The sequence below is a fragment of the Thermothelomyces heterothallicus genome, assembly GCF_042370625.1.
Source record: "Thermothelomyces heterothallicus CBS 202.75 unplaced genomic scaffold P884_scaffold_15, whole genome shotgun sequence".
In the NCBI taxonomy this organism is placed as follows: Eukaryota; Fungi; Ascomycota; class Sordariomycetes; order Sordariales; family Chaetomiaceae; genus Thermothelomyces; species Thermothelomyces heterothallicus.
In genome coordinates this window covers 353,636-368,328 of record NW_027192576.1, presented here as the reverse complement: position 1 = coordinate 368,328, position 14,693 = coordinate 353,636, and the positions used below count along the sequence as shown (strand labels likewise).

Below are 14,693 nucleotides of genomic sequence, written 5' to 3'. Positions count from 1 at the left end.
AGCGGACTGCGGTTGGTGTGTACAAACTTCTTTAGGACCAACCGCGACGCCAATTCGCCCGTGGACCCTCAATACCTGAAACAGCAAAGCTAGTACCTCAACATGCCGACTATCACCGTCGACAAGTATGCTCTCTTCGAAGAGCTCGGCGAGCAGTAAGGTCCCCGGATAACTACCCCGCCATCGCTTGCATCCCCGGCTCGCGGCAACCCTAAACTGACCCGACGGCATCTCGCAGGTTCACCGAGGAGGGCTTCGAACAACTATGCTTTGACTTTGGTATAGAGCTGGACAAGGATACCGAGAATGACCCCTCGCGCCCCAAAGATCAGGCCCCCGAGCTCGCAATCGAGATCCCCGCCAACCGGTACGACATGCTGTGCTTCGAGGGTAGGATGGTCCCGGCGCAATGATACTACCCAATATGAAGATAGCTGAAGCTTCCTTTAGGCATCGCGATGCACCTAAACATCTTCAGGGGCAAACAACCGACGCCAAACTGGAGACTTGTCGATATCCCCGAGGACAAGATGCACACCCTCACCATCTCGGAGAGCACGGCCCAGGTTCGCCCGTACGCTGCGGCTGCGATCCTCCGTAACATCACGTTCACGCAGGCCTCGTACGACTCTTTCATTAGTCTTCAGGACAAGCTTCACCAGAATTTGGCGAGGCAGCGTACCTTGGTCGCGTCAGTAGTCCAATCCTGGTGTCGTTTCTTTGGAAGGGGGGGAGCAAGCTAAGAGGCTGACAAAGGGATGGGCAGGATTGGGACACACGATCTCGACACCATCAAGGGACCGTTCACATACGAGGCCCTGCCCCCGAAGGACATCAATTTTGTCCCGCTCAATCAAACCAAGAAGATCAACGGCGAAGAGTTGATGAGCTTCTACGAGACCGACAGGCATCTTGGCAGATACCTCCACATCATCCGCGACAAGCCCGTGTACCCAGTAATTCTTGATGCGGATAGGAACGTCTGCTCGCTTCCACCCATTATCAACAGCGAGCGCTCCAAGATCACGCTGAACACCAAGAATGTCTTCATCGACATGACGGCGACGGACCAGACCAAACTCGACATTGTCTGTAACATCATGGTAACCATGTTCTCCAAGTACTGCGCCGAGCCCTTCACGATCGAGCCGGTCAAGGTCATTTCAGACCACAACGGCACTACCCGCATCACGCCTAGCTTAACTACACGGACAATGGATGTTGAGGTCGACTATCTCAATCAGCTTTGCGGACTCGAAGAGTCACCAGAGTCGATCTGCAAGCTCCTCAGCAAGATGGCGTACACGGCGAAGCCGTCTCCAGACCCCAAGCTGATCAGCGTTGCGGTCCCGCCGACAAGGGCGGATGTCCTGCACCCATGCGATGTGGTACGTCGAACCAGTCTCTAGCTTATTGTTCAGTGGGCCCACTGACATCACCTTGTCAGATGGAGGATCTCGCAATTGCGTACGGTTTCAATGATCTTCCGCGGACGTCGCCAAACAGGTCGGTCACCATTGGCAAGCCGTTGAAGATCAACAAGCTCAGTGATATCGTGCGTCACGAGTCCGCCATGGCTGGTTGGGCCGAGGTTATGCCCCTGATCCTCTGCTCGCACGAGGAGAACTTCGAGTGGTTGAACCGCAAAGATGACGGGAAAACCGCGGTCAAACTTGCCAACCCGAAGACGGCGGAGTATCAAATCGCCCGCACGTCTCTGCTCCCTGGCCTGCTCAAAACCCTGGGAGAGAACAAGGCGATGCGCCTTCCGCTACAGATCTTCGAGGTGTCCGATGTCGTCTTCAAGGACGAGACTTCGGAACGACGGGCGAGGAACGAGCGCCACTGGGCGGCGGCCTACTATGGAAAGACCAGCGGCTTCGAGATCGTCCACGGCCTCCTAGACAGGGTCATGACAATGTTGCGGGTCGCATTTGTTACCCATGAGGAGGGCCTCGAGGGCAAGACCATTGACTTCAAGGTGAAAGAGAACCCGAGCGAGCGGGACGGATATTTCATTAAGGAGATCGATGAGCCCACCTTCTTCAATGGGCGTGCTGCTGCCATATACGTGCGGCTTGGGGGCAGGCTGCAACGGATCGGCGAACTCGGTGTCTTGCATCCTACCGTTCTGGAGAAGTTCGATCTGAAGTAAGAAGACCGTTTTCTCCCAAAATTTCGATGGGTATCCTTGCTAACCGAGCCAGATACCCGGTGAGCACGCTAGAGCTCAACCTTGAGTTTTTCCTTTGATATAGCGCGGCAGCCTTGAAGAACTTAGATGCGGTCCCAGTAGCGAGTCGCACCAAAAAAAAAAAAAAAAAAAAAAAAAAAAAAAAAAAATAGAGCAAGATTCATTTTTCCATGAACTTCCACCGGCGACGAAAGGAGTTGTTTGATTTCACCGTCGTCGTCCGCTCACGATTCCGGTGTTCCCGTGCTCAGCTGCTTTATCTTCGCCACTGGCGAGTTTAAATGTCTCAGCTAGACTACGTGTCAGCGAGCGAACATTGCTTCGTGCCACAGAAAAGGATTCCGGATCATCCTTGCAGTAAGAAAGTCATTCTTATGGGCCTCTCCGACCGTTAGTCATATTCCTGAAAGGGATAACTATCGGGATGTATCGCGTGGGTAGGACGAGGTGAGACAATCCCCTGCTTGCTGACTGCGTTGCATGTAGGCATGTTTGTCTGGCCGAACTCAAGAAGGTTTCTGCATCCGTGCCATACGAAAGGATGCTATACTGCACTGATTCGCCTGCGCCTTGATCCGATCCGAGGGTGCTCGGAACTTGCAGGGTCAAGGCCACTAATACACTTCTTGGCCAGACATGTCACTTTGTATTACCGTTTGGGGCGGTAACGCTCGAGTTAATAATCAAGCACATCCGACTCTGAATGGGCCATTCGCTTATCAATCTTTCGCAGATGGGATGATCTTCCCCGCTCTCCGACATTCACTTGAGAGTGTGGAGGTTTAATTACCAACAGCAGCTAGCTTGACTCGCCGCATGGTGATTCCACGCCGACGGGTTCAACTTCACTCGCCTCAGGGTACTGCTGCTCAAGCACGGAATTTCTCGATGTATAATTATAGGTGTCGTCACGATGAGTCACGGATCTGCGGTGTGACTTTGGGTTCCTCGATGATTTGGGTTGCGGAGTTAACAAGACGGCTTTTGCAAACCGGACGGCGGAAAACCCATATCGCGACTTCTAGTAGATTCGAGCAAAGTTTGCAAAGCCGCACACTCGGGACTTACGCGGAAACTTTCTTAGGCCCCAAAATGATGCATAATAAACTAAACAGCCAATAGGGCACGTCTTGGCGCGTCTGCATGTGCCATTAATGGCTTGAGGCTGATGCGGCTACAATCGTCCCAGCACCACGGGCTGAGTTGGTGCTGACACCCCTGACAAATCGGGAGATCCGACAACCATTCGTCCCACGTTCTCAACTCGGAGTTATTGATTGAGTCCGCGCCCGGGCATGTCGTATAACGTCAGCGCTCAAAAGGGGCAAAGGAAGAAAACCCCCTCCGGGCGCATAGGACGTCCGAAGTCCGAAAAGCTTGGTTGGATGGGCCTAAACGCGCACTTCTGGAGCGCGTCTATTCCATGGGACTGCTGGGGGAAAGTCGCCGAGAGCCATGCCCTGGCTGGGAAGTACGCCGCATGGCCGGGTATCCGCCGGGATGGAAAGGCGAGTTTGTGTCACCGAAACTAGGCACCGATCGTTCAGCAGCTGGGGCATCGCTAGCCTGGCCGACTAGGTATTGTGTGTGTATGTAGAATGACGCTTGTTCATAGGCGCTCCTGGAACGACAGATGGTCCGGTCAGATCAGATCCAAGATCCACCACCATGTACATGTACATTCTCGGATCCTCCTATCGACGCCAGGATGCAGGCATATAAGGAAGGGCTGCGAACCCTCCCTACATGACATTCGACCGTCATCCAACTCTCCGCGGTTGTCTGGAACTCCGAGACGAGGCTTGTGTAAGCTCCGCGCAGTTTTTGACTTCGGGGTGTCGTTTCAGAGCAAAGACACATCTAGGCCCAAGGCTCGAATCCCACGCTAAGTAGCGATGCCGTCACCAACCACGGCAGGACCCCCAAGGTCCCCTGAGATCACTGATGCGGACCACGGACGGCCAGGCACGAGCGAGGCACCGGCCTCGGGCGCCCTCCACGCACACAACCTTGCCGCCGGTCACGAAGGCTATTTCAGCAGTGATGACACCACCCGAGCCCCGTCGACGGCAGGAGACGAGACCGAGAAGGGGTGGGAGGCGGCCACAGCAACCGGCGAGAATGAGAAGAAGGATGTCAAGGCGACCGGCGATAGCGTTCGGGACGAGCCTGTTGGGCAGGAGGACGGGGAGGAGGAGATGGACTATCCCACAGGGCTACCGTTCATCTTCATCATCATTGCCTTGGTGCTCAGCATCTTCCTCGTTTCTCTCGACATGGTACGTTTGGCGGGTAGGAGACACGAAAAAAGAACAAGGCGCTGACATTTAGAGGTTAGACAATCGTGGCGACGGCCATCCCCAAGATAACGGACGAGTTCCACGGACTAGAAGACGTCGCCTGGTATAGTTCTGCCTTCTTCATGACGGTCGGCGGCTTCCAGTCGACATGGGGCAAGGTGTTCAAGTACTTCCCTCTCAAGATCAGCTTCTTCATCTCCATCTTCATCTTCGAACTCGGGAGCCTGATCTGCGGCGTGGCGCCAAACTCGACGGCGCTGATCGTCGGACGCGCCATCGCCGGGGTTGGCGCTGCCGGCATCGGCTCCGGGGCCTACACCATCATCGCCTTCGTCGCGCCGCCCAAGAAGCGGCCCGTGTACACCGGCGTCGTGGGCACCTCGTACGGCATCGCCGCCGTGGTCGGACCCCTGATCGGCGGTGCCTTTTCCGACCACGTCACTTGGAGGTGGTGCTTCTACATCAACCTCCCCATCGGCGGCGTCTCCCTCGCCCTCATCTTCTTCTTCTTCACCACCCCCAAGGGAGCAAAGCCGGTCGAGGCGAGCCTGAAGGAGAAGATTCTCCAGACGGACCCGCTCGGCACAGCGCTCGTCATGGGCGGCGTCATCTCGTACATCCTGGCGCTCCAATACGGCGGCCAGACGAAGGCTTGGGACAGCAGCACGGTCATTGGGCTGATCGTCGGCTCCGTCGTCATCTTCATCGCCTTCGGCTTCTGGGAGTTCTACAACGGCGAGCGCTCCATGGTCGTCCCGCGCCTCTTCTTCCACCGCCAGATCTGGGTCTCGTCCGTCTTCGCCTTCTTCTTCGCCGGCTCCTACTTCATCATCATCTACTACCTGCCCATCTACTTCCAGAGCGTCGACAACGCGAGCCCGACCGACTCGGGCGTGCGCAACCTGCCGCTGATCATAGCCGTCACCATCGCGACCGTGCTCTCGGGCGTGTCCATCACGGCCACGGGCATCGCCGCCCCGGTGGCCGTCGGCGGCTCGGCCGTCGGCACCGTCGCTGCCGGCCTGCTCTACACGCTCGACATCGGCACCGGCGCCGGCAAGTGGATCGGCTACCAGGTCCTCGCCGGCCTCGCATGGGGTGCTGCCTTCCAGGTGCCCATCATCACCGGCCAAGCCTCGGCGGCGCCCCACGACATCTCGTCTGTCACCGCCATCATTCTATGTAAGGCTTTTCCCCCGCCCTCTCCTCTCCTCTCCTCTCCTCTCCTCTCCTCTTCTACCCACCACTTTCTTTACATAAGTTGCCAGCGATAACCCGCAGAGTTTTTTTTTTTTTTAAAAAAAAAACTTTAACTGACGTTTCAAATATAGTCTTCCAGATAGTCGGCGGCGCCTTCTTGGTCTCGGCCGCTCAGTCGGCCTTCGTCAACAAGATGGTCCACGAGCTGGCAAGGTCGGCGCCCTCGCTCGACCCGCTCATGGTCCTGGGCACAGGGGCGACCCAGATCCGCGACGTGTTCCCCGCCGACGCGGTCCCGGGCATCGTGGTGGCCTACATGCAGGGCATCAAGACGGCCCTGGCGCTGGTCATCGGCACGACCGGATTCGCCTTCTTGGTCAGCCTGTTCAGCAACTTCAAGAGGCTGAATACCGAAGCGCTCAAGACGGGCGGCGCGGCGGCGTAAAATCAATTCTGCTTCAGGGGCGGGGAGGGGGGATAGTTAATAGAAATTATATCCCTGCGGCGCTATTTATTCGATGATTAACGTATTATCCCAACGAACAGTGTAGGAGGTGGCGGGGTTAACGAATATCGGGTATTGTTTTTTTTTCTCTTTTTTTTGTTGACATTATAAATCATACATTGGGTGGGCGGGCATAATTAAACACTCTCAACGCTTCTTCTTGTGACATGGTATTGATGTGGGTTGACAGGTAATTATCGTAACCCGGCACTCGAATCTAAGGAGCAGAAGATATCGACAAGCTTCCTTGAGCTTCATTCATGAGGGTATCAGACTGTTTCAAATACACCTCGTTGCGTGAAGGCCTTCCCTCTTCTTGTTTGCGCGAGAGAACATTACTTGATCAATCATCTCAACACGATGGCAGTGTTATTCCTTGGGCCATAGGCGCGTAATTACGTGCTTCTCGATCATATGCAGACGTATTCGTCGTGTGAGAACCAACAACTCGCAGCTACATGTACGCAAGGGACTTTTCACTCTGGAGGCCTTTGATAGCTCATCTATGCATGCTCAGATCTCTTAATCAAAAAAAAATTACCTACCCAGTGAAGACCAACGTTCAGGCGCAGATTGAAGATCCAAACGAGCACGAGAAAAACACACTCGGGCGTGTAATTAATAGGAGGATGTCTACCAGCAAACACGCTATCATATCAAGCATACTACCGCGTGCTGCATAATTACTCTGTAACTGCCTAGCACCTCTGACAACAGTAATTATTCTCGCGCATACCATGACGGAGTGAGCTTCTAAGTTATTGCAGCGTATATGCGCCTCGAAAGCACGGATGACGAAAGAAAGTGTATCGGGACTGCAGGTAGAAAAGCCACAGCTCAGACACGAACGGACTGGGGCCACGTTCAGCAGCGCTCCTCTCTCTCTCTCTCTCTCTCTCTCCACCTACCATTTCCTTCCCGCCTGCTCTCGTTCTTCGTCCCGACCAGGGAATTCTGACGACCACTCGCACATCGTGATGCCAGGCTGGAAATATGCATTCTCTCTACCGAGCGAGGCGGTCAAAGCCGCCACACCGCCCGGCACTATCCTGCTCACCGGTGAGAGAGATACCCCTTCCTCCCCCCCCCCCCCCCCTTTTTTTTTTTCTCACCTTCCTTCCCCTATTTTATTCTGCCTCGTGTATATATATATATATATGTGTGTGTGTGTGTGTGTGTGTGTCATACTCATCGAGTGCCACCCAGAACACGACGCGGCTCATGGCCATCGAGACGGGCGAGACGTGGTCCGCGTCGTCCGCTTCCCCACGCCGACCGCCGACCCGGCGGACCCGTTGAACTGGCCGCGGTGGCAGAAGGCGGCCTGTATGGTCACCCTGTCCCTGTACGCCTTCGTGTCCAACTACATCTCGGCGTCCATCGCCCCGGCCCTGCCGAGATGGAACTACGAGTTCCCCGACGACCGTCGGCCTAGCCAGGACCTGATGCAGTTTGTCGCGGTATGGTATCCCCTATTGTGTTCTTGCCAAAGTCAGTCGGCGGAAAGTTATTTGTTCACGATACGAGATGCGCCTTTATACGCTAATTAACAAACAACTATACAGGTCAATGTCCTGGTGCTCGGACTCGGCAGTATCTTCTGGGTTCCCCTTTCCAACATTTTTGGCCGTCGTCTGGTCCTGGTCCTGTCGACTCTGCTGCTCTTCAGCGTCACCTGTTGCGGGATCCCCTTCACCGGCTTCACGCCGACCTTGATCATCAGGATCTTTCAGGGGTTGGGCAGCTCTGCTTCCGAGACGGTCGTGCCGGCCGTGGTGGGAGACCTGTTCTTTGTGAACGAGCGCGGTAGTTGGATGGTTTGCTTCTTCCCCTTCCCCCCCCCCCCCCCCGCCGGGATATTTTTTTTTTTAAGGGGGGGGCCCTCGGTCACCAACAAGCCCTAACGAACCCCGAATAGGCGTTCTACACGGCATCTCTGGCCAGCGGATCCGTCGTCGGGGGCATCACCGGCGGGTACGTGGCGGCCGAGCTGGGCTGGGTCGGCCAGTTCTGGATCGGAACGGGCCTTAGCGGGTTGGCCTTCCTAGCCACGGTGCTGCTTGTGCCCGAGAGCATGTTTGACCGCGACCGTCAGACGGTCCCGGTGCAGCGCACCCTCCCGCCGATATCCCGGCCCGGCCGGCCGCGGATTCGGTCGACGGCACCCAAGCTGAGCCTCATGACGCTCCCCTCGATGCGCTTCACACTCCCATCACGCTTTCGCTGGCGCCCACCGCCCGACGACGACGACGAGGCCGCCCTGACCTGGTACGACTCGTCCTCCTCGGTCGACCTGGCGTCTCCGTCGACTTCGGCGGACCATCATCAACGCCGCCACCACCACCATCACTACCACCCTTGCCACCCTTCCCACCCTTCCCACCCTTCCCACCAATACCACCCGTGCCATCCGAGCAGCAGCAGCAGCAGCAACAACAACAACAACAACAACAATAACAACAACAATTATAATCATAACAATAATGATAATAATTATGATGATAATGATCACGACAATCATAGAATAATGACCGACAACTGCGCTCGCCTGGACAGCTCTATCTACGGCAACCTCATCGACCTCAGCCGCCTCCAGGCCAACGGGAGCGCCAACCGCAACGGGGCGAACAACAAGAACAACAACAACGCCAACAACGGCGACGATAACGGCTACGGCGGAAACACCGGCGGCCATGCCCCGTCCGAGCACCGGCCGTGGACGTACCTGCGCTCGCTGGCGATGGGGCGGTACCGGGGCCGGGCGGCGCGGCGGTTCGCGCAGCCGTGGTCGACGCTGCGGCTGCCGGCGACGTGGATCATCATGCTGCAGTACGGCGGCCTGGTCGGCGGCGTGGCCGTCATCTCGACGGTCGGGCCCGAGCTGCTGCTGGGGGCCCCCTACCGCTGGGGCGAGCGCCGCGCCGGCCTGCTCTTCGTCGGCGCCCTCGTCGGCATCCTCCTCGGCGGCGCGTGCACCGGCCTGGCCGCCGACCGCCGCGCCGCCTCCGCCTCCGCCTCCGCCTCCGATGCTGCTGCTGCCGCCGCCGCCGCCGCCACCGCCGGTAGCGCCCGTGCCCGTGCCCGTGCCCGTGCCCATGCCCATGCCGGTGGCGGCCTCGTCGAGCCCGAGGCTGGCGTCCCCCTCCTCCTGCCCGCCCTCCTCATCGGCACCTGCGGCCTCGCCATCTTTGGCGTCTGCGCCCAGCACCCCTCCCCGGCCGGCTGGGTCGGCCTCGAGTTCGCCTTTGGCATGGTCGCCTTTGCCCTGGCCCAGGTGCCCTCCATCTGGTTTGGATATGTGAGTTCTCTCTCTCTCTCTCTCTCTCTCTCTCTCTCTCTCTCTCTCCCTCTCTCCCTCTTTTTTTTTTTTTTTTGCTCACTGTTTCAAAGTAACAAAGCTGACTGTAGTATGCTGCAGCTTATCGACGCCTACGACCAGCTGGCGAGCGACTGCTTCGTCATGATCTGCATCCTCCGCGGCGCCATCCCCTTTGCCTGGACCTTCTTCGTCGCCCAGTGGATCCAGAGGGACGGCTTTCTCATCCCCTTTGGCGGCTTCACCGCCATCATGGGCGCTTTCTCTCTGCTCGTCATCCCCATCCTGTGCGGCGGCAAGCGAATGAGGATTGCCACGGCACGATACGTGTCCGAAAACCAGTCATGAGATACGATGTCCTGCTTCTCTCCCCGTCTGGAATTTTTTTATCGTTCATTATTCATTTATTTCTTTATTCTTAGAAGAGGACTTTCTTTTTTAGAGACGACCTTCTTTTATAGATTAGATACCAATACCTGTATATAGGTAATTCTAGATTATTAGCAGACGAATTATCTTATATTATATGCCTTAGTAATCCTATAATATCCTTTACCAAAATATGTTATTTATTCCTTTTCCCTTGTCTCTATTATACTCCTTTTCTTCTTATTCTCTTTGTCTTTTAGCTATTAATAGCAAGCTTAGAGAACAGCATATTAATTATTATATATCCCTTATTAGCCGGTATTACAAGTTAATACTATTTATTATTCTCTAGTCCTCTGAAAGTTATTAACTATTTATCAATTACCATTAAGCACTTCTCGTTCTATTTATCTAGCTTAGTACCTTAGGGAGTTTCCCTAGGCAATCTGCCTGACCCGATATTGTCAGAATCCCGTCCTACGTCCCTAAGGCCAAAAAGGCGCCGAGTCCCAACGGTACTTAATTATATCATCCAGTTATAGAGAGCAATTAACTTACCGCCCTCTAATTCATTTCCCCTTCAGAAGTAACGGGGACAGCCTAATTATTTCTTTCTTCTTTTTACTTTCACATATATAAGATAAACCAAAAGAAGAGGAAAAAGGGAGAACGAAAGTGTGCGTTTAATCTATTTTCCCCGCCGACGTAATTAGGTAGGTAATTAATTAGGCGTCATATAATAGCTCGCCTGACGGCCAGTTCTAGGCGCTCTCGTACGGCGGCGCGCCGCATCAGCCCGGAAACAAGACGGCGTACATACAGACAGGTAGGCAGCCTCGGCTAGCCCCCTTCTGATCGTATGGGGCCCTTCTCGGGACCTGAAAATACCTTGTGAGTATTCCATGACTTCTATGATTAATTAGTTATTGTGCCGATCCTTCCCCATCGTCAGAGCAGCTCTGTACTTAAAACTTCGCGATTTCCATAATAATTAGTTAATTATAAGACCACGTCCACTGCGCGAGTATCTAATTATATATTAATTTGGCGCATTTACCAGACCTTTTCCATGCTGCGCGCCCTTTGACGTCTGGTCCGCTTCTTCGCCCTCGCCCTCGCCGGGCCGCACGTAGAAACTCCGGATACAGAAAAGTGAGGGCCGGCGGCGCCTCCACTCCCTCCTCGTTCGTGGATTGGTTCTGGTCCCTTATACATGCTTATCATGAATGAGAAGTTTGTCCATAGCAGCGGTTGGGCGATTATTTCCGCGGGGGAGGAGCTCCTCGCAGGAGGGGTCCTCCTCGGGGCGATGGAGCTACCGACCTCTGGGTGGCTTTTCTGCCTTTATCCTCAATGTCGGTTTGTTGCGTTGTGTTCCGACCCTCTCGCTTCCCTGGTCCGCGAAGCAGGGCCGCATGCATGATTAAAAGCCGACACTCAGGGCAGATCCATTAGGTGCATTTGCAATCGTCGGCAGACTCTGCCATTTTTCTTTGATACTGTGAAGGTGAGGAGGTTTTGATAAAGAAAAGTTACTTGACTAATAGCGATTATAGGCGAGGACGAGGTTCGCTGATGAAGTTTTTCCCGCTAAGAATGCCGTTGTCGATTGTGATCTGCCAAGAGAGTTAGGAGTTGATGGCTGACCAGCAGAAACTTAATCGGGTTGTCGAGGGCAAAAGAAAATAAAATCGCAGTCGAAAGTACAGGGAAAATATTTAGGACACAATCAGTTCAGATAAAAGGAGGGAGCAAGAGTCTAATTGGTCAATAACATGGGTGGTTTCGTAGAGTCTCTCAAATCCAAATACCTCTCGGAGCTGAGAGGCACGGAAGAGAGGATAATCGTCGGGAGAAGATGCTATAGGGTGATCGGGAACTACATGGGTGGTTTCACAGGAGTCTCTCAAATCCAAATACCTCTCGGAGCTGAGAGGCACGGAAGAGAGGAGAATCGTTGGGAGAAGATGCTGTAGGGTGATCGGGAACTGGTGGAAGTGGTGAAAGCGGATCGCGATACCCCTCTGGCGCCATATTAGGCAGCGTAGCCGTCGCCATCGCTTCGTCGCCATCGCGCTCGCCGGAATCCCCGAGGCTACTCGTTCAAACCCCTCGGCAAACGCAACAAACTCATTGCCATAGTTAATTCTTAATTAAATACCTAGCGAGGCCATCGCGTGCGCACGCGCTGACCGGCAACAGAGAAACAAATGATGCGACGCATCGCACTCGCCATTGCTCGCATCCACAAGGGTAGGGTCGCTAACTACCAAGCGGGAAGCAAGCGACTGCTAAGGCCACGATTGCTTCTCAAGCCTACTTCGGTAACGCTGGCGGCATCGACCAGTTTGCGTTCGAGAAGGAGGCGAGCGCGTTTTCCTATCTGCCTACCTCCTAGGCCAGGAAGGATAGGAAGGTTCTCAGGGGCGAGATGCGCTGCTCCCCCGTCCCCCTCAAGAAACTACCTACCCGAGGTCATCCCGCGCTGCGAGCACCCCGCTGATCAGCTATCCTGAGAATGATGGGGAGAAAGAGAGAGGTTCGGGTAGCCTTGGATTGACTTTTCTGGGTTGATTCCGAACCAGTTCAATCACGTAGGTGATTTCGGTTTCTCTTCAGGAACAACTGATTACAGAGCCAGAAATACTTGCAAGGAATTAATTATGGCAATTCTAATAAGGAAAGGACGGCAAGAGACGCTGGAGAAGAGGCTGCGCCAATATTTAGCACCTTGTTCGAATAATTACGGTCGCTCCGGGGTAGCGTCAAGTCATATCTGCGAAATTGGTCGACCAAAACGTTATTGATTAAGTAGGTATGCAATAGCAGTGTATCGATGAGACACGGCAGGAATCTAGAGATATATATGGCAGAGACAACCTCCCGCGCAAGCGCCAGCCATAACCTGAATCGCATCGCACGGCACCACCAGCTGCCCTCCCCTCCTTTCTCCCTTTAAGATTAATCCTCTTGTTTCAAACATCCCCTTCCTCAAGCCTCGCCCTTGAACCCCCCCTCGGCGGCATGGGCTCCGCCACGCACCAAGAAGGGCACGGCCAGGATGAAGAGGCTCTGGAACGCAAAGGCGGTCCACTGGAGCACCTGGAGGGTGGTGCCACTCTTGACGAGGACGGACGCGTGAGCCATGCCCTCGGAGGCGGACTCGAGCGCGCCGGCGGCCTGGCCGGTCGCGACGGCTGCGGCGAAGGCGAGGGCGGCCGAGCCGCACAGGGCGCCGTAGGTGGCGCGTCGGATGGCGGCGCTGCGGCGCGGGTGGGCCGCCGCCGCCGCTTCCCAGCCTCCGGCGGTGCCGCCGCCGCGGCGCACGTCGCGCTGGAACAGCACGAGCGCGGCCAGGCCCAGGACGAAGAGCGCCGCCGCGCCGGCCAGGATGGGCGTGAAGGTGCGCGACTGCAGGTCCAGGCCGGTGGTCACCAGATCGGCAACGTCCCGGTTGATCTCGCTCTTGTTCTGCTTCTTTTTCTGGGTCTCGGAGGACTTGCCGGGGGTGTCGGTGTCGCTGCTGTTGTTGTTGCCCCCGACCAGCTCCGGGAACAGGTCGGCCGCGAGGGTCTCGACGGAACGGCCCGAGGCGGTCTGGCAGCGGGTTCCCTCGTCATCGATGCCGCAGATGCCAAAGTAGCCGATGCGGACTTGAAGCGGGGCGTCGGTTGCGTTGTTGTTGGTATTGTTGCTGTTGGCGCGCAGGGCGACGGCGTAGATGTTGGGAATCGCGGGCGAGGTCGACACACACCCTGCGAGGGACAGAGCTGGGAGGGTTTGTATGTTAGTTTGAAATTCCAAGGAGAAAAAGAAGGAGATGAGGAGGAATATGGAGAGACTCACCATAAAATACAACGATCGGGATGATCAAGAGATAAGGTGCGAAACGCAGCAAGCTGTAAGCTGTTTAGAATCCGTCAGCACAGACTGGTCATTTTTGATTGCTTTTGCTCGACCCGGGGTAGTGAATTAGGTAGTTTGGCTCTATATTGGCGGATGACTTACGCTGGAAGTACATTTTTGCCAACTTAATGAAAAGCATCTCGTCGTAACGCTGTAGGAAAATGAGTGTCCGCCGGGGGAAGGTACGGGTGGTATAATTAATAAATCAGGCGACTCGAAGAGATGGATTGTGTTTAATAATAATTGTTGGCCAGCAACAAGGAAACAATGAGCACAATCGACCCGAACGCCGTCAATGAAATGAGCAACCACCAGAAGGAAACCAAACACAAAGGAGTCAAAGCAGCCTCGAGCCGGCGAACAATCAGACAATGGGATGGTCGGAAGAGGGGGAAACAACAGGGAAGGAATGGTGTAGGATCCGGCGACACTAAATAATTAATCAATCCATTGTCATCAGTCGAAGAATGTCTGGCGGCCCTCGATCGTCGAGAACGTTTACCTACGACTCGCGCGTTCTGGTGTATCGAATTGAACAAGGCGGTTGCGATGATGCCCCCGGCTCAATGAAGCGATTCGCCACGAGTAGCCGATGCAGTGTCGCACCGGTCAAAGGCGCCGTTTGACGAGCCGCCGGCCGTGGGGGCCGCCCATGGCCCCAGCGCGCCGGCCTACGACAGGAACACGGCGAACGAGAGCCGATTCGTTCCGCGGCGGGGCGTCGGTTGCTGAAACGTGACCCGCCCGGGCGCCTATTAACCAAACAAAAAGAACCAAAAGATCGGTAGCCACATCGGCGGCCGCCAGTTGTTGGCGATTCTGAGATGCCGCCAAAACATTTATTTTTGGTACCGAGACAAACTGACCAATCTTGATGTCGTTTGAACGAGGGATCTGTTGACA

General features: G+C 55.2%; 4 protein-coding genes across 4 annotated transcripts; 3 read left to right on the top strand and 1 right to left on the bottom strand.

Moving 5' to 3' along the window:
* Positions 1-102: 102 nt before the first annotated feature.
* P884DRAFT_202969 (uncharacterized protein) lies at positions 103-2,253 on the top strand (the record flags this gene model as incomplete). Its single annotated transcript, XM_069438470.1, has 6 exons — positions 103-155; positions 239-390; positions 451-691; positions 767-1,388; positions 1,448-2,151; positions 2,208-2,253. The coding sequence occupies 6 exons, from the start codon at positions 103-105 to the stop codon at positions 2,251-2,253; spliced, it is 1,818 nt and encodes a 605-aa protein (XP_069296598.1).
* A 1,836-nt stretch (positions 2,254-4,089) lies between these two features.
* Positions 4,090-6,139, top strand: P884DRAFT_203128 (major facilitator superfamily domain-containing protein; the record flags this gene model as incomplete). Its single annotated transcript, XM_069438480.1, has 4 exons — positions 4,090-4,473; positions 4,533-5,243; positions 5,355-5,676; positions 5,826-6,139. 4 exons carry the CDS (start codon positions 4,090-4,092, stop codon positions 6,137-6,139), a joined length of 1,731 nt encoding a protein of 576 aa, XP_069296597.1.
* Positions 6,140-7,176: 1,037 nt separating this feature from the next.
* Positions 7,177-9,863, top strand: P884DRAFT_278500 (major facilitator superfamily domain-containing protein; the record flags this gene model as incomplete). The annotated part of the gene is made up of 6 exons (XM_069443189.1): positions 7,177-7,258; positions 7,442-7,659; positions 7,765-8,016; positions 8,118-8,503; positions 8,723-9,497; positions 9,618-9,863. 6 exons carry the CDS (start codon positions 7,177-7,179, stop codon positions 9,861-9,863), a joined length of 1,959 nt encoding a protein of 652 aa, XP_069296596.1.
* Positions 9,864-12,875: 3,012 nt separating this feature from the next.
* On the bottom strand, positions 12,876-13,905 carry P884DRAFT_300703 (Ca2+ regulator and membrane fusion protein Fig1-domain-containing protein; the record flags this gene model as incomplete). The annotated part of the gene is made up of 3 exons (XM_069444794.1): positions 12,876-13,654; positions 13,731-13,790; positions 13,893-13,905. The coding sequence occupies 3 exons, from the start codon at positions 13,903-13,905 to the stop codon at positions 12,876-12,878; spliced, it is 852 nt and encodes a 283-aa protein (XP_069296595.1).
* Between the last annotated feature and the right edge of the window lie 788 nt (positions 13,906-14,693).